The sequence below is a fragment of the Girardinichthys multiradiatus genome, chromosome 23 (assembly GCF_021462225.1).
Source record: "Girardinichthys multiradiatus isolate DD_20200921_A chromosome 23, DD_fGirMul_XY1, whole genome shotgun sequence".
Lineage (NCBI taxonomy): Eukaryota > Metazoa > Chordata > Actinopteri > Cyprinodontiformes > Goodeidae > Girardinichthys > Girardinichthys multiradiatus.
The window spans coordinates 30,977,673-31,003,642 of record NC_061815.1 but is presented as its reverse complement, the minus strand read 5'-3'; the positions used below and the strand labels follow the sequence as shown (position 1 = coordinate 31,003,642).

General features: G+C 40.3%; 2 protein-coding genes across 3 annotated transcripts in view; both read right to left on the bottom strand.

Annotated features, from left to right (window-relative positions):
• The window catches only part of atg2a (autophagy related 2A), a 41,061-nt gene extending 31,242 nt beyond the window's left edge, over positions 1-9,819 (bottom strand). The window contains exons 1-4 of the mRNA XM_047354103.1: positions 8,892-9,819; positions 8,388-8,550; positions 2,131-2,280; positions 1,711-1,813 (exon numbers count right to left, since the gene is read on the bottom strand). Coding sequence (XP_047210059.1) covers positions 1,711-1,813; positions 2,131-2,280; positions 8,388-8,550; positions 8,892-9,062 — 587 coding nt within the window. The 5' untranslated portion in view covers positions 9,063-9,819. The remainder of the gene's footprint in view (positions 1-1,710; positions 1,814-2,130; positions 2,281-8,387; positions 8,551-8,891) is intronic.
• Positions 9,820-9,960: 141 nt separating this feature from the next.
• Positions 9,961-25,222, bottom strand: nxf1a (nuclear RNA export factor 1a). 2 transcript variants are annotated; one of them, XM_047354104.1, is made up of 22 exons: positions 25,058-25,222; positions 22,641-22,700; positions 21,602-21,809; positions 18,772-18,943; positions 18,604-18,687; positions 18,415-18,519; positions 18,250-18,330; positions 17,305-17,374; positions 16,939-17,027; positions 16,734-16,841; positions 15,850-15,959; positions 13,431-13,467; positions 11,962-12,030; positions 11,763-11,818; positions 11,518-11,625; positions 11,328-11,386; positions 11,120-11,235; positions 10,976-11,018; positions 10,811-10,889; positions 10,534-10,716; positions 10,385-10,445; positions 9,961-10,304 (listed from the first exon to the last, which is right to left on the bottom strand). In XM_047354104.1, the coding sequence occupies exons 1-22, from the start codon at positions 25,110-25,112 to the stop codon at positions 10,266-10,268; spliced, it is 1,992 nt and encodes a 663-aa protein (XP_047210060.1). In that variant the 5' UTR covers positions 25,113-25,222; the 3' UTR covers positions 9,961-10,265. The 2 variants fall into 2 exon arrangements, with proteins under 2 accessions (XP_047210060.1, XP_047210062.1); XM_047354106.1 differs by lacking the exons at positions 22,641-22,700; positions 25,058-25,222 and adding an exon at positions 22,768-23,256.
• Between the last annotated feature and the right edge of the window lie 748 nt (positions 25,223-25,970).

Sequence of the window (25,970 nt, the reverse complement as noted above, 5' to 3'; positions counted from 1 at the left end):
TCTGTCAACACGCCAGAAAAACACAGGAAGAGTTCAGCAGAGGCAGCGAACACGTGTGTCATAGAAGCAAAGGTTTGGCTACATTAGTCTGAGCGTATTTCTAGTAAACCTGTTGTAACAGATTATGTTGGTTTTTCGACTTAACAATCAGACTAACAAAAGAGATCAAAGCAGCTAAGAGAAGCTATAGTGAGAAGCTTAAGAACAGCCTTTCTACTGGTGATACTTCAGCTGTATGGACCGGTCTGAGAAACCTGACTGCCTATAGGAGCTCCTCCACTCATCCTGAACAGAGTCGTCTCCTGGCCAACCGTCTGAATGGCTTCTACTGCAGACATGACAAGAAGCCATTCACACCTCAAATCATCCCCTCTACATCCCATTCAGGAACAAATTCCTCCTATAAAGCAACCAACCGATCCACCATCAGATCCTCTGCCTGCACTAAAGATCTCCGAGGAAAATGTAAACAGGCTCTTTCAGCGCATGAAAACAAAGAAAGCTGAAGGACCTGATAACGTCTTCCCATCATGCCTGAAAGCCTGCACAAATCAACTCGCTCCGATCCTCACAAGGATCTTCAACAAATCACTGGAGAAATGTGAGGTCCCCTCCTGCCTCAAACGATCCACCATCATCCCGGTGCCCAAGAAACCCACCATCGTAGGATTAAATGACTACAGGCCTGTAGCCCTGACGTCTGTGGTCATGAAGTCCTTTGAGCGGCTGGTGTTGAAGCACCTGAAAGACATCACAGGCCCCCTGCTGGACCCCCTGCAGTTTGCTTACCGAGCAAACAGGTCGGCAGATGATGCTGTTAACTTAAGTCTACACTTCATCCTGCAACACCTCGACCGTCCAGGGACGTACGCCAGATTCTGATGAACACAAGATCATCTTTCCTGTGACTTTGCAGAACCAGAATAAACATAAAAACTTTGGGATCACTCTTTAAATTAACACAAAAGGACCAACCCCTGCACTTAAAATGACCCTCCTCTCTCCTCACAAAGTCCTGGTTATGTCCTTGTCACAGACACGTATAGTGCAAAACTTGTCAGTACTGACCCAGTTTACAATGAGCTTCAACCTAGAGGTCTTTGGTGAAAAACATATATGTTTATAGTAGAGCAAAGGCCTCTTCTTTAGATCTTCTGACAAGCTGGGAAGTTGAAATCCAGTTTCAGGTCTCAATTTGTGCTTCCTTTCATCACTGGCAGCAATGCAGGAGCTGATTTAGACGTTATTAGCTTTAATGGCCTTCGTGAGCAATAAGAAGAAGTATTGTGAAGCTTTAAATCCAGTCCCTAAATAAAGACTACAGATTGTATTTGTGCTACTGTAAGAGATCCATTTGTACTCAAAGGTTTGAGTACATTTTCAGTGTACTGTTAAAAAAAAAAAAAAGGTATTTCAGGTAAAAGAAATCAGATTTGAGTTGATGTTGGTGTATACTTACATATTTGGCTCTGGTCAGAAAAATGCAGAGGGTCAGATTGATGCCATTACAGAAAAAATTGGAATTTTACCAAGAAAACCAAGATACAACCTATAATGTCACAAATATTTTGGTTTATATTGATTATTCACATTACATGTAGCGAAGCCGTATGATTTGCAGCATCTAACTTAAAAAAAAGTAAAAAGCACTTTATTGTCTTTATATTTCATATTTTTACAGAAAAAGTTAAACAGAAAGCACCAGCTTACCGTTGAATGTGCACTTCTAAGGCAACACCTGTTTTCAGGTCCAGAGGATGGTGCTCAATGCGGACGATGGTGTCTATAAAAGTGACTTTGATGCGACGGAGAACTGCAAACACAGATGATTTAACCGTTAAAACATAGAACAGATATTTAAAGAACCTCAGCTTAAATGTTTTAGGCAAACGTTTTTACTTTTAGATGTGATAAATCTGTTTGCATGCATCAAATGTGAATCTGGAGATAATCATTTCTTTCAACAGACTAACCAACAAGCACCGTTTGTTTTATACGACAAAGAAAGCAAAGCTAACCAGTGAAAAATTGTTGACCTCAGAGAGCTCATAAGTGGCTGAACATAAGTTTAAATGCTTCGGATGGATGTAAGGTTTTTGTTAATTGTATTCACCCAAATGATCTGCTCACCTGTCTCAATAGTCTGTGCAAACATCTCAAGTCCCTCCAGTGGGGCAGGCGGCTCTTCTGACGCCTCTGGGGGGTCCTTTAGGCACTCCTGAGCCAGCTGAATGCTGGAGGTCATGCTGGACGACCATCCCTGTGACTCCCAATTTCCGTCTTAAGGTAAACACAACAAGACAGGATGTTGTGTTTACAGCAATCACTAACTTTAACTACAGATTTAGTAATCCTGCAGCTTCAGTGATTCAACTACAGATCCGCACCAGCTTTCCTTGTTGTGAAGATATGCTTCGACACATTGTCTCAGAAATGCGTCATCTGTTCCGCTCTGAGGAACAAACAACATAACTTATAGTGAATCTGTCTGAATCTCTTGAGTTTTCTGTAGACCAGTGGGGAAATAAAAAGGAAATGATTTTTAATGGCCGGTTTTTTCCTATTTTGTGGTTAGATTCAAAGTGCAAATATTATGTATTATGGAGATAAATAATCATAAAAAAGCTCAAATCCTAAATATAATTTCATTTCTTTTTCTTTTTAAAATCTTTATAGTACAACCCATTTTTGATAAGTGTGGTTCTGATCCCCCTTGAGCCAGATGACATCTGGAAATATGACAGATTATGACCTCTGATCAAACCAAGATAATTATGAGAGACCTCTGGCTACTAGACCTCATTTATTACTATCAGATAACCACATTTCATCACAGTTGAGACTATGGAAAATTACGTTAGATCAAGAGCTCTGGAAGTGAGTATGAAACAGGTCGGCAGATGACGCTGTTAACTTAGGTCTACACTACATCCTGCAACACCTCGACCACCCAGGGACGTACGCCAGGATCCTGTTTGTAGACTTCAGCTCGGCCTTCAACACTATCATACCAGACATCCTCCACCAAAAGCTCACACAGCTCAACGTCCCAGCCTCCACCTGTCAGTGGATCAACAGCTTCCTGACAGACCGACAGCAGCAGGTGAGACTGGGGAGCATCTTCTCCCGATCCAGATCAATAAGTACTGGTGCCCCCCAGGGGTGTGTTCTATTCCCACTCCTCTTTTCTCTGTACACAAATGACTGCACCTCATCGGACTCGTCCGTGAAACTTCTTAAGTTTGCAGATGACACCACTGTCATTGGACTGATCCAGGACGGTGATGAGTCTGCATACAGACAGCAGGTGGATCGACTGGTACACTGGTGCGGTCAGAACTACCTGGAACTCACCCACTCAAGACTGTGGAAATGGTGGTGGACTTTCGGAGAACACCAACCCCATACACCCCCCTCACCATCCTCAACAACACTGTGTCGGCCGTGGACCACTTCAGGTTCTTAGGAACCACCATCTCTGAGGACCTGAGATGGTCTTCACACATAGACACTGTTCGAAAGAAGGCCCAGCAGAGACTGTACTTCCTGAGGCAACTCAAGAAGTTCAACCTTCCACAGGAGCTGCTGGTCATCTTCTCCACTGCCATCATTCAGTCTGTCCTGTCTCCATCCATCTCAGTGTGGTTTGGCTCATCCACAAAACAGGACAGGTCCAGACTGCAATGAATAATCAGGACTGTAGAGAGAATAATCAGGGTTGACCTTCCCTCCATCCAGGACTTATACAGGTCTAGGGTCAGGAAAAGAGCTGCTAAAATCTCTGCAGACCCCACACACCCTGCACATAAACTGTTTAGAGCTTTACCTTCAGGCCACCGCTACAGAGCACTGTTTACTAAAACCAGCCGCCACAGAGACATTTTCTTCCCCCAGGCTGTTTCTCTGATGAACATTCAATAGAGTACAGAACAACAGCATATGCACCTTTTCTGTTAGATATGTGTACATTGTAAATTGTAAATTTGTATATTCTGTAATGCAAAAACAGAACAAAAGAGCAAAGTGTACCGGAGGCAAATTCCTTGTTTGTATGTACGAACTTGGCAATAAAGCTGATTCTGATTCTGAAACGTCCCACAGAAGACGGCTGTTTTTTCAGGTTCAAAATTAATGCCAAAGGGGTGAAACCAGCATTCATTGTTATTGTGAGTCACTATTTTAAATGACCTGTATCTGGGCTGACAGTAAGTCTGTCTCACTATCACACAGCTGAAAGCCACAGGGTCCACAACCCATTTAAATAAACCATCAGCTGGCTCTTAGGCCAGATGTTATACCAGATGCAGCAGTATTTGGACTAATCATTTGATGCACCAGAAACAAGAATGTCAGGCAATCTAACTTAAAAGCCATAAACTGTCAGGTACAACCAGACACAGAGTTAATATCAACAACTAAGTCATATAAACTGGCTTTACTGAACATTAGATCTCTGTCAGGAAAATCATTTTTAATCAATGACTTCATTACTGACCACGATCTTGATGTTATGTTTTTAACAGAAACATGGTTACATTAATTTATTGAAGCTCCCATTCTGATAGAGTCGACGCCTCCGAATTACAATTTTCTTTGTGAGAGCAGACAGCAAAGAAAAGGTGGAGGGGTGGCCACTTTGTTTAAAGATTTATTAGAGTGTAAAAAAGTATTTCTGGGAAAATTTGACTCTTGAATATTTGGCTCTCCGGGTAAAGAGCCCGGTCCGAACCCTGTTCTTGAATGTTTACAGGCCTCCTAAGTCCAAAACAAACTTTATCAGTGATTTTAATGAGCTTTTATCTGTGATTTGTGTTGATTATGACTGTTTAATTATTGTGGGAGACTTCAACATTCACATGGACAATCCTGAAGACAGAAGTACAATAGATCTATGTGACACTCTTAGAAATGTTGGTTTGACTCAACATGTTAAACAGCAAACGCACAAACAGGGACATATTTTGGACTTGATCATCACTAAGGGTCTAAACATTTCCAAGGTGTCTGTAACTGATGTTGCTCTATCTGACCACTTTTCTGTTATTTTTGAAAGCATCTTCTGCAATGACTCAGTTTGCCAAAGAGACATGATAAGAAAACGCTTCTTTAAGGACGGTGCTGCTGAAACCTTTAATCAGATTTACTCCTCTACCTCCACTTTGCCCTGTAACACAGTAGATGAGCTGGTAGAAAACTTTCATTCTAAAATCTCAGACATCATTGATTCAATTACTCCAATTAAAGTGAAAGTCGTTTCTGGGAAGAAAATGTCTCTGTGGAGAAGTGCTCCACCAGTCAGAAGTGAAAAAAAGGAGCGTCGAAAAGCTGAACACAGGTGGCGAAAGACTGGACTCCAGGTTCACTATATTATCTATAAAGAGAGACTATACGGATATAACCTACAACTAAAAAATGCAAGGGAATCTTTCTTTTCTGAGATCATCAGCAAAAACATTAATAATGCTCGTGCATTATTTGCCACGGTCGACAGGTTAACAAACCCTCCTGTAACTGTAGCATCTGATCTCCACTCTACCAGGGCCTGCAATTAATTTACTAACTTCTTCACTGAAAAAACCCAAAAGATCAGAGAGGCAGTCAGCACATCCACATCAACTCCAGTACCAATGTTGTCTCCAACTAGAACTGATTTTGACAAAATGTTCCAATTTCACCAAATAAACTACAAAAACTTAGAAGAAATCATACAGCAACTAAGATCTTCTTCCTGCTGTCTCAATCTTTTACCCACAGCTTTCCTTAAGAAAGTTTTGTCTGTAATAACATCTGATTTAACTCAAATAATAAACACGTCCCTTTTGTCAGGTGTTTTCCCCCAGGCCCTGAAAACAGCAATTATCAAACCTCTTATTGAAAAAGAGCAACTTGGACAAGCTGCTACTACAGAACTACAGGCCTATATCAAACCTTCCCTTCATCAGTAAGATTATTGAAAAAGCTTTGATTCAGCAGTTAAACAACTTCCTAACAACGACCAACCGCTTCGATGTCTTCTAGTCAGGCTTCCTGCTCACCACAGTACAGAGACTGCTCTTGTCAAGGTGTTCAATGACATCCGTATAAATGCAGACTGTGGAAGAACCAAAGTGCTGGTATTATTGGACCTTAGTGCAGCATTCAACACTGTTGATGACTCCATTTTATTAGAGCACCTGGAAAACTGGGTCGGCCTTCAGTTAATACAGCTAGAAACCACCAGTCAGGCTTGAAACCTGGGTGTAGTGATGGACTCAGACCTGAACCTTCAGAGGCACATAAAGGTAGTAACAAGGTCGGCCTTCTATCACCTAAAGAACATCTCCAGGATTAAAGGACTAATGTCTCAGCAGGACCTTGAAAAACTAATTCATGCGTTCATCTTTAGTAGAATTGATTACTGCAACGGTGTCTTCACAGGTCTGCCAAAAAAGTCGATCAGACACCTGCAGTTGATCCAGAACGCTGCTGCCCGCGTCCTCACTAGAACTAAGAAAGTGGAGCACATCACCCCGGTTCTAAAGTCCAGATACTGGCTCCCTGTAGCTCAGAGAATAGAGTTTAAAATACTTCTGTTAGTCTATAAATCACTGAATGGCTTAGCACCAAAATATATTACAGACTTGTTGTCAGTGTATCAACCACCCAGACCTCTCAGGTCTTCTGGCTCAAATCTACTCTGCATACCCAGAACCAGAACCAAACATGGAGAAGCAGCTTTTAGTTCTTATGTTCCACTAATCTGGAATAAACTCCCAGAAAACTGTAAAAGCGCTGAAACAAGTGGCCTTTGACTGTGCCATCTAAACATTATTAGTTAAGTTTTCATATCCAACTTTCCTTTCATTTTCTTAATCATTTTATCATTAATTTTTATTTTTTTTAATCTTTTTTAGTATCATCTTATAATTTTAATTATTAATTTTATTCTCTTTAATTATTTAATTACCTTTATGACACTGTAATGTACTTTTCCTATTATGTCTCTTTCTCTTTTTTTCATGTACAGCACTTTGATTTGTCTTGCTACTGAAATGTGCTATATGAATAAACTTGCCTTGCCTTAGTGCAGTCTACATATCGAACAGTATTCTAGACTACTCATGTTTTTTTTATATCCGCACACAACAAACCTAGACTGCTGAGGGAAACTGTTGCTCTGGCAGCCTCAGCAAGGCAGCAAAAACACTCCCTCCCCTTTGAAAGACGTCCTCTCCTTCTCTTCGGCTGATTCATTTGGGATAAACAACCAATTTGAACATCTTATATGTATTGTCATGACTATATTTAAAAGAATCAAAAGGAGCAACTATTTGATAGGATTTTATATATTTTTTGTATTATATGCTCATGATCTGCATGGTAATATTCACTAAATCGCCGAAAGTCTTCATTCCTTCATCTGCCTTTACACCCGTATGGAATTGGGTGACATCTTGTTTTCAGTCTATAGGGTTTAACATGATGTCGGCCCACGCTTTGAAGCTTTAAGTTTTCTGGGAAGGCTTTTCACAAGGTTTCAGTTTAAGGTCATTCCTGAGCATTCATGAGGTCAGACACCGATGTTGTTCTATAGGGCTGAGTTCAGCATCAGTCATGTGTTTCACACCACACTCGCTCATCCAAGTCTTTAAAGATCTTGCTTTGTTTGCCGTTTCGCAGCCACGTTAGAAGAAAATGTAGATATTTCCAAACCTCTTTCCAAACATTTGGGAATCATGAAATAATTCAAAACATCTTGATATGTTGAAGACATAATGGTCCCTTTCACTGGAACTAAGGAGCCAAGCCCATCTCCTGAAAAACAACCCCACACCGACATTCTAGAGCCCAAACTCATCCACAGGATTGCCAGACAGAGAGGCCACTCCAGAAAACATGTCCACTGCTATGGAGCTCAGTAGTGGTGGGCTTTACACCACTGCATCTTACCACTAACAATTGACTGTGAAAAGTTTGTGCACAAGAAAAATCAGAACTGAACTTATTGCACAGGTGCTGGATTTTATACACCTGTGGCCGTGGCAGAGACTGGAACACGTTTAGTAACCCCAGTTGTTGCTGCAGGCTGATGGTCATCTGGCTGAAGAAAGGTTACTAAACTTTTCAGGTGTTTGGAAATATGTACCCTCATAAAAAAAACAAAAAAAAAACTGACAGGTGTGATAGAGTTTAGATCAAGTCACACATTGTTATTTTAAATTTCTGTGTGATGCTGTGAAACCATGACAATTTGCTCAAGGTTACCATAAGCTAAGGACCTCATTCGAGCTATCTGGTTTCTATTTAATCTGATTAAAGGCTCAAAATCATCAACCTCAGAAGTCCAGCTGGATCGGCATGAGTAGATCTGACAGGAAACTTTAAGGTGCTTTTTAAAATCAACTTACTGGTTCGGTACTTGGGTCGACATGTTATCTGAAGACCAGAAACTTCTAAGGTGCAATGATCAGTCAGGAGAGCCTGCCAGGGGATGGTCACCTGTATGCTTCCCACAAAGCCATCCACCATCTCCAGAGGAGCCCCAAGAGACTCCAGAAGCTCATTGACCGCCTGTAAGAGGGTCAAATAAAGAGTAAAACAAACAAACAAATAATGTTGAGATAAGGGGAAACAAAGAGAAGGACGTGCATCCTCAGATTGGCTATGGAAATTTAAAATAAAATGGTTTATCTGCTGAGCATGTGGTAAATAGATCCATCACCTCCTCTCCACCAATCTGGGGGGGAGGTGATGTCTTTCTCCTGAATGCATTTCCTCGAAGAAACAAGATCTAGGCTAAAACCATGACGTTGAAGACTGTTGTTGAACTCGGAGTGCAGTTGCGAAACAGTAAACAGTGCAGGAGTCCCACGATAACGCAAGCCTCCTGCTGCTCCTTCACATGAACTCACCCACACATCGAGGTTGATATCCTTAATGTCACCGCTGCCGTTGTACAGGTCCAAGCTGAGCTGGTCCAGGCTCAGCCGCTCCTGCAAAAAGTGACCGAGATAGTGCTGCAAAAGGTACCGACAGGCCCGCTTCTTGATTGAGCCCGACCAGGGGAAAAGCCAGCGAGACATGGGGTCAGAGAGCGCGGGGAGAGGGTGCAGAGAGGTGGCGGAGGAGAACGAGTGCGGCTACAGTCCTCTGGAAACTGCATAACAGGCTGAAACAAAGTGTTCAGGAACCAGGAATGAACCGCGGCTAGCTACAGGGAGCTAAGGAAGGGGACAACCCGTTAACTCCACTTCTCTCCGGAGCTTCACACAAAAGCTACCAGCGAGGCTCCTCCGCTTCGCATAGAGGACTCAGTCCATCCGAGCGCGGCTCTCTCGGCTCATGTTTTCGTTTTGTTTCTGTCGAATTACAGCGATAAGTCCTGTTGATGCGTCTCTCTTCTTTCTGGGTTGTTTATTGTTATCATACGCCAACTGATGGCACGGCGAGCGTCCGTGCGTAATGCGTCACCCTGTGAATGCAAAACCCGGAAGAACGATGAACCTAGCCAAGCGCCATCTTGCTCAGGGCATTTCTTATTTAAATGATTTCCATGGTGTGGAAAAATAATAATAAAAATCACCCAACGTTATAAGATTTTTACATTAGTATATTTGCATAGTAACTGAATTGTGGTGCACAGAGATGTGTTAAGTCTACCATTAACATAATGGATTTAAAATGTTGGGAATTCACCAGTTTTCCATTAATATCCATGTCAAAATGTCCATATTTTACCAGACTTAAATCAAGTATCACTAAGTGCTCAAGTAATGTTTGAAATGTATGAATGTTGAAATATAATCCAAAATAACAAAAATGTGTGATGTTTCTATTTCTTCAATATAAGTATCTTAGTTCATTTTTTTAAACATCCAAACCTTTCTAGCCAAACAAATTTCATTTTCTAAGTGTTCATTAATCAAAATGTGGATGTAACAAAAAGCCAAGTTTTTTACCCTTTAAACTGGAAAATGTAGATCGGTTGCCAAAATATATTTTATTGTTTAACGTACAACAAAAATTTAGGATTAACAAATTAAAATCCAGAGCCTGTGTCTTTATTCTGTGAACATTTCCACTAGTGTCTATGCAAATGACTACCTAGTAACATAACAATGACAACAAAAACAGCATCACCATCAGTCCTCAAGTCAAAGTTGCCATTTAGCTGGTAAAATAGTTAACACAAGTGAACTTAATCTAGATATAAAGGTGAATAAAAGAAAAAGGCATTAAATAAAATTACAGGTGATTTTATTTTACAGAGGTTTGACTGGAACTCTTCATTTGATGAAGGCAACATCTGGGATCTTGCCTTCGGCCTGTAGAGGGAAGAAGCATATTAGAGCTTCACCTAACCCATCGCTTTTAAAGATGAAGGAAGATTGGTGTGAATCGTTACCTTCAACTGTGTAAAAATCTGTGCTGCTCTGTTGAAATCCCACTCATTGTCTTGTAGACACCTGTAAAAGAAGAATTTCATTTGTGTAGTAAACTTTTTATATAAAACAGATTTTGCATTTTTAAAAGTGTATTTTTGAAAAGACTCACTTCTGTGACCATTCCAGATTCATGCCCGACTTCAGCGAGAATGCAGTGAGCATCTCCTGCTGTGGTGCGGTGAGGGTCGGGACGGGACTGGAAGATGGGGTTGGGGCTGGAGCCACAAAAGCTCTGCGGATCTCCTCTGTTGTGGCCATTCGGATGAAAAGCTGATCATTGACAATGCACAGACTGTGAAGGCAGAAACACAGGAGGAAGTTGTTGAGGTTCATTTTTTCTACCACCTTTTTGTTTTCACACAAATCTGAAACCTTACTAAACTCACCCAGAATTTCCTGCTGGGACTGTAATGAAGACCCGGGAGAAGGCCATCGTAGATTCTCTGGACTTCCCATCAACAACAACTGAAAGCAAAATAAAATCCAGTTCAACACTAAATTTTATTTTGCATTGAAGCAAAAACTTTTAATAAATGACTGCACAAAATTACCTTCTTTAAAGATTCCACTCACTGTGAATGACAGTAGTGTATTCTGTAAAAAGACAAAATGTTTGCACAGTTTCAGAGGAACCAATCAGGAAGAAGAAAAGCATATGATGCGGGGAGGGGGTTCTGGGATAAGCAATAACTCACGGTGTAGGTGTTAACATCCACTGTGAAGGAGGCAATGTCGTGTTGTGTTTTTGGCAACTCGTTGAGGAATGCAACAACGTTCAGTCGTGTGTGCTTCAGCAGTCTAAATCTCATCGCTAAAGAAGACAAGAACCAGAGAAGAAAACGTCAGGCATCTGAAAGAAAAGGTTACATTAGACAAAACATGAGGTGAACAGTTTGGACTCACTGGAGTCTTTGATCCTCTTTAGGTTTCTGCTATCTTTGTAGTACTCCCCCAGACTGCTTCTAAACAGCAGGCAACAAAAACACAGCTGCTGAGGCTCAAATCTGAGTAGCATCACCTACACAAAAGCTTCCACCAAATGAAATCAAAGCTGCTGAAGAATTTCACTAGGATTCTTGTATCGCTCTCCTACCTGGAGGGGTTCTGGGAGGTGTAAGGTGTTGTGATGGATAAAGAAGCTCCATCATGGTAAGCATCCAGCAGGGGCTGTCTGTCCCCTGAGTCGTATATACTGTAGTACCTGCAACACATTCACATGTTTTCCTGATGTTCTTCCAGGTTGTATTCAAAGAGTTACAGCTGACCTATCATTAAGGGCAGGCGGGCAGGCTTGTTGTTTTTTAGACAAAATACAAGATAATAAAATTAAAAACTCACTGCTGCAAGAACCTCAGGATGAGAACCTTGATTTCATCTGATCCGAAGCAGCTTCCCTAAATGAACAAATAAAAACATTCTTAAGGCACATTAAAGAGTCACCAATAAAGCAATAATATTAATGGACAAGATATAATGCACAGCATCTACTAGAGAAGAAAATGATGCATTAGTCTGAGTGCAATACTAACGAACGAACCTTGCAGGGGGGGATTGCAGTCGGAGTTTCAACATCAAATCCAATGGGTGGTGGGAGGTCATGCCCGTCCTGGCAGGAAACCACAGAGACAAACATGTCAGATTTATTATGAATGTCGACCCATGCAAACAGAACCTTGCCAAGATATTCATATCTGCTGAAACATTTTCATGCTTTCTCACATTATGACCAAAAACGTGTTTTTTTTAAATGTACTTTATTGGGATTTTAATGTTATAGACCAACACAAAGTGGCAAATGTCTGTTGTTTAGTGCATGGAAATTGATACATGGTTTTAAAAACCCATCTAGGTGTAGCATGTATTTGTTTTCAGCTCCTTTAATATTATACCAGTAAATAAAATCCAGTATAACCAATTCCTTTCCCTCCGTGTGAAATTTTATCTCAGAACTAATGCAGCTTTTCTGTGAAGGACACAATATTACAAGAGAAGATGAGTGAACAAACAGGTCAGGGATAACTGTGTTTTAAGTGGGGTTCAGTTACAACTCAATGAACATAACACTGTCTAATCCCTTATCTGGAAAGTGAAATGAGCCATCATTGGAGAGCATTAATCAGAGAAGCAGCCCAGAGGCCCATAGCAAACCTCTGGAGGAGCTGCAAAGTTCCACAGCTCAGGTGCGAGGTTGTTGAGACCATTGGTCCGGAACTCTCTAAATCTGACCTGACTTTTGCCATTTGTTCCATGTCATGTAGAGGACACAGTAAATCATGTAGAAGAGGGTGCTTGGTCAGGCCAGACCAAAATTACACCCTTTGGCCTGGAAACAAAACTCAATGTGTGGCAGAACCCCACTATTCAAACACAGTGAGACCGTTTCCTTCAGTCTAAACAGGACAGCCGCTAAGACTTAAAGTTATGGGGATACACATGAATGGGGATACCTATAGGACTGGAAAAACACCCATTAGAAGCTAAAAACAATGTCTGACACGTATAATTTTCAACAGATCAAAGTGCAAAACCCCAACAAAAATCTAGTTACGAATCTGTGACAAAAAGTACAAAAAAAACTTCACCAACCCGACTGAAGGTAAAAAAAATAGCCAGTCTTTCTATATGGAAAACCGATAAGACACCACAACAAACCCGAAGCTCTTATTGCAGCGACAATAGGTTCTACAGAGTAGCTACACAGGAGGCCAGAATACAAATGAACTCAACACGTTCAAGACTTTTATGGCTTATAACAAAAAATGGAAACCATGTGTATGCTTTCTCTTTTCATTCTCCTTTCCTCCTAGAGATGGTCCATCACAATCCCCATAAAATAAATTGAGGTTTGTGATTGTGCTTAAAATTACAAGCAGTGGTAGTAGAATAACATAGTTTTAACGCCAGGAAATCCGAAGAAACAAGTTCTTCAAGTTGCTTTCTTTGATGATGAAATGCTGTTTACTGACAAGCACTGAGGTTGACAGATGAATAAACATGCAGACCTACCAGTTTGAGGAGGCGGGGAAACCTCTGCCGCACAGCACTGGCACAGAAAAAAAAAAGGCAACAATGTTATCATCCCACACTACCCACAACACAAAGAAATATTACAAAAGACACTCCCAGCTGATCCACCAATTTCAATTTAATTCCAGAATGCTACTTTTTTTTTCAAATATCTTTATGTAAATTCACAAATGATTATACAGCTGCCACAAGATACTTTGTCTTCCATATGTACAAGAAGAACTAGCTTCCACACCCTAATCCTTCCTTCAGTTTGTTTCATGCTGTGCACCCTTCTCCCATCCCAGAGTGTACTTACCAGCAGTATACTCACCCTCTCCCCCCCCACATTGGTGATATACAAAGATCTGACATGGAAGAGCAACACAAGCACACTTTTCTAGGAGTACACACACATACTAACATGCCACCAGCTACTAGACTGAGCTGAAAACCAGGATAAACATCCATCTTGAGTTAGTAAAACAAAAAAGTTATGCATGGCTGGGAGAGAGGTGGTTACCGCCAGTCTTGTGTTAACTCCCCCCAAAACTCTTGCCAAGATGCTGGGGAAGAGATGAGTCTATGTCTGGGTAAAAAATATAAGGTCATTTCACATAGATATGGTCACAATGGGGCCCAACATTCAGAATCACCTTTGTTAATCACGAGTAATAACGTCTGTCGGTGCAGATAACCAACAGCAAAGGGAGACGACCTGAGGACAGAGCTGAAACAGAGGACAGCAGGTCTCAGAGGGCACTGGACCCAGCAGTCCCACCACTCATTTTACAGTTTTCCCCTTCTGAAGAAGCTTAGCCGGACAGCTCGTTATATGCCCGGACATTTCTATTTTAGCTTAATTTGGGATCAAGCCCCTCGTTACAGTGCGGCTTATAGAAAACTGAAGACACAACTCGAGTGATAAGATGCAGCGTCATTTGCTTATCAAAGTGCTTTTTGTGCTGGTTGCAGCCTTTGGAAACCTGAAGAGTTTTCAAGTTTTTTTTTTTTTTTTTTTGCCATTTGCCAGGTTTCACTTGTGAAACCAGTTCTTCTAAGAAGCATTTGAAGGCTAACTGCCAACTTTTCCACTTATTGCACTGTATAGCAGGGGCCTGTTGTAAGGCCATAAGATCAGACATAATGGAAGAGACTAATTTCTTCTCTTTGCTCTCTTCACACTGATCGTGATAAATCCCACTCCCCCTCTGCCTGGATGGCTTTCCCTGTAAAGTCCCGACTCTTCGGTTTCATCTCGCCTTGCTTTCAGTGAGCATAAACTCACAGGGACTGAGGCCGAGTAATCGTGACTGTGCCTGCCTTAGGTCGTCCCGAGTTTTCGAGGTGGGATCTTACCCGTCATCGGCTATCCAGCCTTCCATACTCGCCTGAGACAGGGGCCGATACGGCACTGATGCTGAGAGGGGAGGGGAGAAAATGACTGCGATTTTCTTTGCTTCATCCAAACATCTTTCAAGATGGCAATGGGTTTCTCTTTCCAAAACAGCACGTGCAAGCAGCCGTGCTGGAACCTCAAAGTTTTGAATGCACAAAACACTTTATCCGGGTCACTCTTTATTGATTTGAATATAATTTGATATCAGGATTGTGAGTTTTGCAACAGATGAGGGGAAAAACTAACTAGAATGACAGCAGGGGAGTGCTGGGTAGTGCATCACTGAGGACCATAAACACAGGACCAAAGCTGAAAAAGATGCCCCAAAGTGACACTGAAAACTGGCAGGAAGAAGTCGAAGGCTCAGAGTGAAATGGGTTTAGGCAAACTGAAAGAAAGACGGGATTATTCTGCAGTCTGAAGTCCTCTCAGCAACATTTGGAAGCTTGCAGTGTGAAAGGAAAAAGGTTCATTTTTAAAGACAAAAAGGTGCACACTAAGTATTTTTTTGCCATATAATCCAAATTAGAGGAAGAATTCTGCATGTACTAGACTACCTTATGTGCCCCTAATGTACAAACATTATGCAACTAGAGCGTAGGAAATAATCTTATTAATGGCCTTGTTTATCAATTCTCAAGGACACCATCTGTAACGGTGTGGTTTCCGAGATGCATACGTAGATACAAAATGCCAGAAAAAGATTTCAATAAGTTGGCAATACTTTAATGCTTGTAAAATTTAGCTGCTTGTAAAATCGTTTTTTTTTTTTTTTTTGCTTTCACAAAACACAAAGAAAGTATTTAGTTAATATCAGCTGCTTGGTCCAAATGTTTATCCTGCTCTGTAAAATAAGCAGTGAAGGTAAAAACACCTTAAACACAACTCCAGGAGAGCATGATCATTTTTCAGCCAACTGTTTTAGGCACACCCTTGTTCAGCAGGTGAGACTCCCTGATCACATACATGTTGATGCCCTGTAGAAACATCTGTTATCACCCCCCAGCATCACTGACTGACCTGATGTATGCAGCGTGATCCTTAAAGTGGACACAGAGAGGGTTTTTGCTCAGCCACAGCTCCACCAGCTTCAGGCCTTTTATTTTATCCAGCTCACGATCCGTCTTCAACTAAAAACATTTGCACCAAAAACAAACACAAAATGGTGTTAGAGGAGACTAAACCACAAGCTTTAATGTATTTTGATGGGAGTTTACATAGATCAACATAAGACATTAGCCTGTGTTTAACCTCATTTACTCCCATACTCATAAAATACAGCGCCACCAATTCCGATCGGAGATCATTGAGGGATTATGTTGGTTGGTACCAAAGAGGTCTTTGATCTTCATGGGCAAGAAGCAAGAAGACCAAAACACAAAGTTACAGGAAAAAGCAACACTGCATCATCCTGAAGATGGGGGCAGCGTCATGATGCAGGGATGTTTTTCCTCAACTGGGAATGAGAAGCTGGTCAGAGACCATGGGAAGATCGGCGGAACAAAATCATGGAAAGTCTTGGAAGAAAAATCAGTTCCGAGCTGCAAAACACTGGATATTGAGATGAAGGTTCGTCATCCAGCCGGACAACCCAACTTGAGAACAAATGCTCTGACCCTAACCAACCAATCTGACAAGCTTGAGCGATTCTGTAGAAGACTTCCAGCTGTAATGGCACCAAAAACTCTGAAGAAACATACACATCACACTGCTGATGGTTTCTGTATAAACCATGTATACATTTGATTTCCTTTATATTGTCTAACCCATTAAATCCCAATAAAAAGTATTAAAGTCTTTGGTTGCAAAGAGATGAACGAGAAAAAGTTAAAAGAACATCAAAAAACTTTTACAAGACACCAGATGTCAGTTTATTGCTCAGCGAGACGAGCATCTAGTCTCACCTCATTCTGAGAAAGGTCAAGTGCCTTCAGGTTAGGCACTTTGGTCACCGCATCAGTAAGATCATCCAGTTTGTGAATACGGTTGTTGCTGAGATTCAAACATGCCAGCTGGAAAGATAAAAAAAACAATTAGCACGCTCAACAGTCCATTATTCTCATCTCTCTGCTTCTCCCAACAGAAACTAACGATCTCCATAAACCTTACCTCAGGAATGTTTTCTTCTATAATCTTAATGACAGCCTCCATGTTTGTCTTCCTGTTCAAGATGACTTCAATGTTCTTGGACACCAAGTCTATCAAATAAACACAATTATTCATAAATATGCCACATGAGCTGAAATAGTATTTTCTGTGGCTTTTTCTCATTAGTCAACTGAGGCGATGTAATTAGTTAAAACATTTATATGCTACAAATAACAACAATAGAACGGACGTAACCAATATGCCACTGCTGCTAAGAAACAATGTTGATTTACAAAACAAAGCATTTTACAATAACGTCAATAATTATTGTGCCGCCTGAAAATAAAAAAACCTTGCTACTTCTTCATAAAGGTAATATTTAAATACCTTCGTCGGTTCGAATGTTGCTCAAGTCAAGTGCTTGCTGGGAACCATTGAAACGTCCCGCCATGCATTGCTGTCAAAGATAAAACAATGAAAGAGTTACTCTGCCTCAGAGTAGAAGGCTTGCAAATGCTGCTCCATCTTATAGATCTTGTGATTAGGGCTGCAGCAGTTTAGTTAGACACTCAATTAATCAGTCACTTAGTCATCTGTTTCCTGAGGACACACTTTTCTTTCTTGTTATAGAATAAGTCATTAAGGGCTTGAGTCCCTGCATGTTTTAGATGTTCCATTGGTTCAACAACCGTGAACCAATGAATCCATGCATCATTAGCATGCTCCTGCAAAACTTAAAGACATACAGAGGAGGTAGTTCAGCCATTTGAATCAGCTGTTTTGGAGACGGGTCAGCAGCCCTTTTAAAACTAGAACTGTGTGCACATGAAAAAAGGGTTTTAGAAAAAGAGTCTTCAAGAAAATCTGTTCAGAGTGGAACAATTCACTCCATGTTTGATAAATTCAAATATCAAACTGATCAGCTCTCTCAGTGCTCTTCAGACTGATGCATTCAAAGTGTAGTAATGGTGAGAATTGACATTGTAATATTAGGGTACGTTATGGTCTCAACTGCCTGGACGTTAACCGGCCTCCTTCATTGCAGCAGTGCTGCTGTTAAGGGACGACTCTGCTTTGCACATTTTGCAGTAGCTTGCTGGGGGACAATATACAATACTGCCCCCATAGCTTCCTGTTGTGCATTGCATTTATTAAAAAAAGACATGTTGACAGGAAATTTCAGATATTTTTACAGTGGACTTCTTTAATTGCGTGGACTAATATATACAAACTATTCAGAATATGTCTAATTAAACTGGGTTACAGTTTAATAACTGTTCCTGAGAAACCAAAAATAAATCATTAAGCAAATAATTAGTCTCTGAAGCTTACCTTCAGGTGCTCCAATTGCTCAGGCTTCAGGTCTGACTGCAGGAAGGATGGTGGATAACTTGGGTTGACGTGTACTTCCACCTAAAAGAATCAACATCCAATGGAAATAGAATTAAAGGTGCTACCTTAAAGCCATCACTAGTGACTTTAACATTAACAACATACCTTGTAGCCATCTGAATCTGTAATCTTGTGAGAACATCTGCGCAAAGCGTTAGCAGCAGCTGAATCGTCCAAATAGAAATGGGCCCTCTGATGGTCAACGTGGTACTAGACAGACAAAGAAAGGAGACGTTTCTTCAAATTGTTCTGTAATATTTATAGAGTAGCTGATATGGCAGAGCTTAAACTCACCTGTATAGGTGTGTACTGAACTGAACAGATGTTCTGGAGAGCTGTAATCAACCATTTCTTTTCATATTTTCTTCCATGTGGTATCTGACAATCATAAAATGCAAAATAAAATCTCTGCTGACAAGTTATAAAGCAGGCATGTTAAAGTGCTCAATACCAATCACTCACCGTTACTTTGTACCAGCCTGAGCTTTTTCTCAAACCTCGATCTCGTCTGAAAATACTACTGCTGCCACCTCCTGGTACTCCTGGTACTCCTCTCCCTCCACCTCCACCTCCACCTCCACCTCCTTCACCCTGCTGTTTGTCTCCTTTCCGAGATGGTCTTCCATATGGGTTGCTGAAGAACATAGAATGTTTTTTGTTTAATATAATTTTCCTTGACGTTTTGAACATCTTTGCAGGAACCATGTGTGGAAGTTTGTAATATCCCTGTCATTTCAGACTCAGGAGGTAGTGTCTACAACTGCTAAAATGTAAAACAAATGTTTACACCAACTCTTTTAAACAGTTTATATTTTAGTATAAAATGACATCTTTCTTCTCAAAACATACGACAGTTTTTATGCATCAAAACTCACCTTTACTGTAGCAGATGTAGTAATGTAACGAAAGGATTTCCCTAGTTAGTGACTTTATCACACACGCGGGGTTGTTTGAGCGTTGAAAGAAGCCGCTAACATTTTCAAATCAAGTTACACAGCCAAGCTCATTATTAGTCAAAACTAGGTGGAGTGCGATGCAGCTTCATCCAGGACAATAAACTAACTGCATTAGTTCTGCCGTCACAATAGAATCTCCTCACTCACTGAAAACAAAGCAGTTTAGCAGGTTTATCTGTAGCCTCCTTAATGTCTGAAATGCTGAAGCTGTGAATGAGATTCCTCCCTACTTTAAAACTCTTGTTCAGACTAAATTGTCCATCATAGTTTCAAAGCCACATTCTAATCAGATAAATCACAGCAGCAAAACTACAGAGAGGACCTCTGAGATGTTTAATTTCTATAGTCTTAGACTGTTATACTTTTATTGGGTAGCTGGCCTAATTTATTTTCTTTACCTGGCCATTTATATATTATTACCATTTATAGGTTTTATAGGTTCAGTTCCATTGGCATCTGAGCCGTTGGGAAAAGATGACTGCCCATTCTGTAGCCCAGAATGTTTTATTTAGGGATGAGGTTCTGACTTTTCTTTCACCATCATGAAACGCTTTGAAAGGCTGGTTTTACAACAAAAAAATCCACCTAATTTGGACCAGCACCAGTTTGCATACAGAGCCAACAGGTCAACAGCAATGCCATCAACGCAGCCCTCCATACCGTGCTAGCACATCTGGAACAACCTGGTTCTAATGCAAGGATGATGTTTGTGGACTTCAGCTCTGCTTTTAACACCATCCTTCCCAGCAGAATGGTGTCCAAACTTCACAGTCGGGGCATCACACTTTTAGATGGATCATAAACTTTTTAACTGACCGGTCACAATCAGTCAGGTTGTTGTCCATGACAGCACCATCTTCATAAAGTCTGCCTATGAAATCACTGTGATTGGTTTGATCACCAACAAAGACAAGTCAGCCCACAGAAGTAAAGATTAAAAACTGTCCACTTGGTGCTCTGTCCACAACCTAACACTCAACTCCACCAAAACAAAGGAACTTGTGGTTGACTTCAGGAGGAAGGAACATCACTTCTCTTATGAAAAAACCCCCCGCAGCAAATGTGCTTTTTGAGGATATGACAAAGTTAACGTGTCCCAGAAGCAGCTGCAGTTTTTTTTTTAGAAAAGGTTCTGTTAAGAGCCATTATCACTCACAAGATCTTGATGTGGTTTGCAAGCTGCCCCTCAACTGACTGGAAGGCTCTTGAGAGAGTATGGAAGTCAGCCCAGGACATTATAAAGATACCACTGTCAGACCTTTATAACATCGGATGCCTGGGCTGAGCAAAAATAATCATACAGGACCACTGTCGTCCAGGACATGATCTGTTTGAGTTGCTACCATCAGGAGGGCGTTATAGATCCAGCCAGGCCAGCACCTCCAGATTTTTTTATTATGTTTTAATCTAGGCTGCCATTAAACTTGTAAACCAACAATAATAAACCTGCAGCCAGGCATACCTATGATAGCAGTGCACTTTATGTAGCACTTCATCCGTAGTATTTTGTTTTTACATTCTTGTATTTTAAATTTAATTTGTGTTTAATGTTCCTTAATGAGTTACAGGGAATGGATTGATCTTAGTTGTGCACATGTATGACAAAGGCTTTGAAATTAAATTGAGAATTTCACAGAGCAACATTATTTGTTTCCTCGAAAACAAAAAACAGACAGAACGTAGGCATTTTGTAAGCAGTTCCGAGAATCAAACGCTTTAAAAGTTCCTGCTTTTAGTGTAAATTAACAATGACAGAGTTAGTGCCATTTCCACCTGATCCTTAAGTGATTTACTAGGTAGAGACGCATCACAGCAGCACTTGTAACTATGGCAACCGCAAAAACAGCAGGTCACCCAGCTCTGCAGAAGCCAGTGGGATGAATAGGGGCTACATCTAAAACATGCAGGACAATGGTCCTTAAGGACCAACTTTGGACACCACTAGCTCAGAGACAACTATTTAGAAGTTATGCAGTTATGGGATGGTTATTGAAATTATTTCAAACCAGGGGTGCCCAGCTCCAGTCCTCAAGAGCTACCATTTTCAACATACCTGAGTTAAATAAAAGGCTCTTAACCAAACCTCTGCAGAGCTGAATGACTTATTAATTTGTTGGTGCGGGGATGTATCCAAATGTTGCAGATGGTAGCTCTTTAGGAGTGGACTTTGGCACCCCTGTTTTAAACTTAATCCTAATAAAAAATATAAATACTTCAGGATCAACTGTGGAGGAAAAACATTATTTGGAAATGTACTCACAGACAATAGAGCTCCCAGTTTTATACGCCAGACTATTAAGTAATAAGTATACAAGAACCAATGCAAAAACACTTACAATCTGTTCAGTGAGCTGCTGTCCTGAGAACTGTCACTCATAGTAACATCTCCATCTGTATCGTCAAGCAGCCTGGACCGTGGTCCAGGACCTCCAAACCTTCCTGTGTGATTGCCTCGCGGACGGCCCCTCCGAGATTTGTCATATGACCGACCTTTGTGGCCTCTGCCTTTACTGTTGCGAAAAGGTGCGGTTCTGTCATCATGCTCTGCAAGGGAAAAAACCTAAATATGTCAGAATTAAGCTTGACTTAAATATCTTTAAAATTATTTAAAGTAAGCCCCACTGAGCAGTCCATGTTATAAACTAAATTAGCTAAAAATCTGATCAAAGGTGAAACTGTTTTCTACAAGTTTCATCAAGGTTGTCTGGGTTTGTTAGGATATTGGGAGCAAATATTGTTCATTCTGGCAGACTGGCAATTTCTACTTACAAATTAAAACCAAATGACAAATCTTGAACCATGGCAACAAGAAATCAGCGTTACATGATCTATGCTGGCTGAAGGAAAGAATTACATTTTATAAGAAAAAGCTACATAACTAATTCTTTTATTGTGAATCTTGTTACGATGTGTAATTATAACATATGATGTCTGATAAAACTTCTAAGCAGCTAGATATACATTCGGTAACATAAATTACACAAACATCCCAAAAAAAGACTCATCACTTTTAAACCCACATGGAACAAGTTGCCTCGTTTTCTTTTGTATCCCATCACTAAGCAGAATGCGATCACTGACCCGCCTGGTTTTCATTTAGGCAAAAATTAAATAACCCACAAAAAACTACATGCGTGTACTTGTATTAGCTCATTTTTTTCATCTACTGTGTACAAAATACGTGTCACACGGAGTGGATGTTTGTTTTAAAAGCCCTCTATATTAAAACACAGTGCTCAAGCCTTATAGGTTTTAATGTAAATGCAAGAAGTACATGCACTCATTTTGGCAGAAATGGACACATTTAAACTCTCAACTTGAACATTTGTGTCTAATAATGGTGAGATGTCCTGTGAGCCTTTAGACACACTTTACCTCTGTGGACCGTGAAATCTGCCCGTGTGACCTCCCTCCTTACCATGAAGTCTTCACGGTCTAAAGGGAAGTCGTAAAAGCAGGAGAGAAGATGTCAGGTTAAAGCGACAGTAAACGTGGTCCTTACCGTTGTAGTAATGCCCGCCGTCCGCCATATTCTTTCAATAGTGTTCGTTTGGAGGAGAAAAAGGGAAAGAGCAGCCCTTGTTTGAAAAACAGTCCGTGGGCCTCGACTTTTCTCTTTTACAAAACACAACCCGGAGACGGTGAAAACAATTCAAACAACCCAAACTGTTCCAGATGAAACAGAAAACAACAGGGCGTAATCACCGACTGCTATTCGCTGATAGCCTAGCTTAGCGAGCTGCCCCTGCTAACAAGACGACGGAAGCAACACGTTGACACCATTTCCTGTTCCAGGGCAAAACATTTGAGGGCTCGGCCACATTTTATTTTAAAGCCCGTTTTATTCAGGGGGAAACAGTCACGCTAAAAAATATTAGCGTTAACCTATGTCGACATCGGTAGCTAGCTTTAGCATAATTGCTAGGAAGGTTTTGTACTGTGATCAACTTAACGACGAAATCACTTTAGTCTTTCCCCTCTCCTAACGACATTTCTCTCGGTAGTTGGAAAGACGTCACAACCATGGCAACCGTTCGCTAAACGGATTGCAACTTAATACAAGGTAGCGAGAGTGACGTCACATCCCTATAGTATTTTAAAGATGATTATAACAACTTTTCCTCATCACAGAAGGACTAGTTTGAAAGGACTATGCCAATAACCAAACGTAGTAACATATAATTATCTACACAGTCATATAAAAAGTATGTATTTTTCTGCTTTGTGTGCATTATGGGGAATCAGGTTTTTTTATTTATTTTTTTACTATACTATATGCTAAAATTTGCCTCTCATACATATTATTCATAATTAACCATTCAATTTATCAATCCATTTTCTATAACCACTTCATCTATGCAGGGTCACAGGAGTACTAGTCCCACCTCCAGCTGTCAATGACCAGGGAACATGCTGAACAAGCAGCCAGTATATTAAAGCAACACAGACTCACAATCTAAGAGTAATTTAGATTTAGAGAGATCATTTCACTCAGTATGCATGCTTTGGAAAGCCACACTCAGAAAGGCCCAGGCTTCTAGCTGTGAGGCAAAAGTGCTGACAAGTGCATTTCTATGCAGCCCCAAGAAGCATTTAAAATAGCCTTCCCAAGTCCAGTCCTCAAGAGTAATTGTGGCTCTCGAGGACTGGACTTGATACCCCTGTCTAAGACCATCAACTAAAACTACAAACTATTTTTAATTCATCACATTTATAAAACTAGGGAGTTTTAAGCTGTCGGTGTACCTTTCAAATTAAAATATGCTTTGAGAAGTGGGATATTATTATTCATCCATAATAACAATGATAATAATACACTTTGGTTCTGAAACAATTGGATTTATCGTGATCAATCGATTACTGAAATAATCGTCGGCTCATAACGAATAATCGTTAACTGGAGTATAAACTCTCAAACATGGCATTTGTTTAAGAACCCACTCAGTAAGTAAGGTAAAACCATACAAAAATGCATACATTTTGCATTTGGGATAGAAAACCTTTGTATTTAAATATGCTCTATCGAGAAATCTTTTAGTTGCATAGTTTTAGCTTAGCCTGGTTCATATAGTGTAAACAATCTATTTAGCACCTTTTGCTAGTTGCAGCCCTAATTAATTTCATTTGTATAGCCCTTTACAATCACTAGATTAACCTGAGTGCTTTACAGTGAGGAAAATCAAATAAATCAGCGTTGTGATAAAAAAATCAACGTTTAAAAAAAATAGAAATATGTAAAAAAAAAAAAGTGTCACACTACTTGAAAGCCATCCTAAATAGGACAGTCATCATAAATTTCCTGCATTGACAGACCACAATGTCTATAGTTATGATATAGTTCCACTCCTAAGAGTAGCAGGGAAGGTAGGGTAATACTAACAGGAAAGACATAAACCAAAATAGAATGAAATAGCTTTATCTTGAAAGTGATACCTGTAACCAAAAGAAAACACTCCGACAATAAAGATATTTTACCCAAATATGATATCACAATTTGCAGACTCTCTTTAGCAAAACTCCATACCCCACAAATAGCTATAGACCCAATGAACAACACGACTTTGTCCCCCTGAAGGAGGAAAGAATCAGAACCACGTGGTTGAGGAGCAGCATGAGCTGAACTCAGGCGGCTAGAAAGCTAACTACGATTTATTTACCTCAGAATATATTCTATCAACTATTTCAATTTCAACTTAAATGCAGCCAAAATAGAAAGGTAATTAAACAGTAAAGGGGGGGGGGGGGGGGGGGGATGCTAACGTGACACATTTGGTATAAACTGTACGACTTACCATCATTTAACACGCGGGTCACCACGGCTAGGTTAGGGTAGCTTCTCCGAAACATAGCTAACCAAATGTTCTCTATCTTTTAGCCTTTAAACAACTGTTTACAGTTTGAAAAAACAAATCGGAAAGTCAACTAAATTGTGTCCCGCTCAGTCTGTTACGGGAACCGCTTACTTTTCCCTCCTGGACAAACTACGTCATGGCGACACCTAGTGGAATGGACCAAACCCTGCAGGTGTAATGTCGAATTCATCGACCCATCAGATTCTGCAACCAAATCCTTCATGTATACGTAACAAGCATAATACCCACTTTATTTTCATTTAATGCCACCTTCTATTTCTCCTTTCACTCAATTTAAAAAGTGAATATATCCTTTTTTTTTTTTTTTAAAAAAAGAAACTATAAATAATAAAGAATTTGTACTATACCTTAAAACATAAAAGATTGTGAAATCACACCAAAATAGAGTCCAGCTTACTGCAAAGCTGCAGACTGAAATAAAACTCAGTACCCTTGCCTCATTCTTTTATATTCTCCACATGTGGAGAAACTGCAAGTTTCTTTGTTTCAGGTTTCACAGTCTGTAAGTATAAGAAGCCTTTTCTGAGGCAGCAAAAATACAATATATCTTACTCTAATAACAATATTGTTTGTAACTATTATCTGCTTTTCCTTTAGTTAATTTCTCTAAATGTTGATTTCCCTAAATTCAATCAATTCAATCAACAGGAATTGGGTGCACAACTTTGAATTTTTTGGTCATTTGCTCCAAACATACAGGGCTCACAAGTATATACAGATGCACAAATATATACGATTACACTCGCACTAATGCTTGGTTAAATGTTACAAGCAAGTTACAGAGAAAACACATGCATTTTGTAGCCATCTACAAGCTTCTGCTATTTGACCA

Bases quoted from the DNA above. Each gene is read 5' to 3' on its own strand.
- nxf1a (XM_047354104.1), bottom strand. From the start codon at position 25,112: ATGTTTCGGAGAAGCTACCCTAACCTAGCCGTGGTGACCCGCGTGTTA. The intron at 17,028-17,304 runs GTATTTAAATAT...TTTATTTGATAG, and splicing joins CAACATTCGAACCGACGAAG to ACTTGGTGTCCAAGAACATT. The intron at 11,019-11,119 runs GTGAGTTATTGC...GTCTTTTTACAG, and splicing joins TGGATGTTAACACCTACACC to AATACACTACTGTCATTCAC.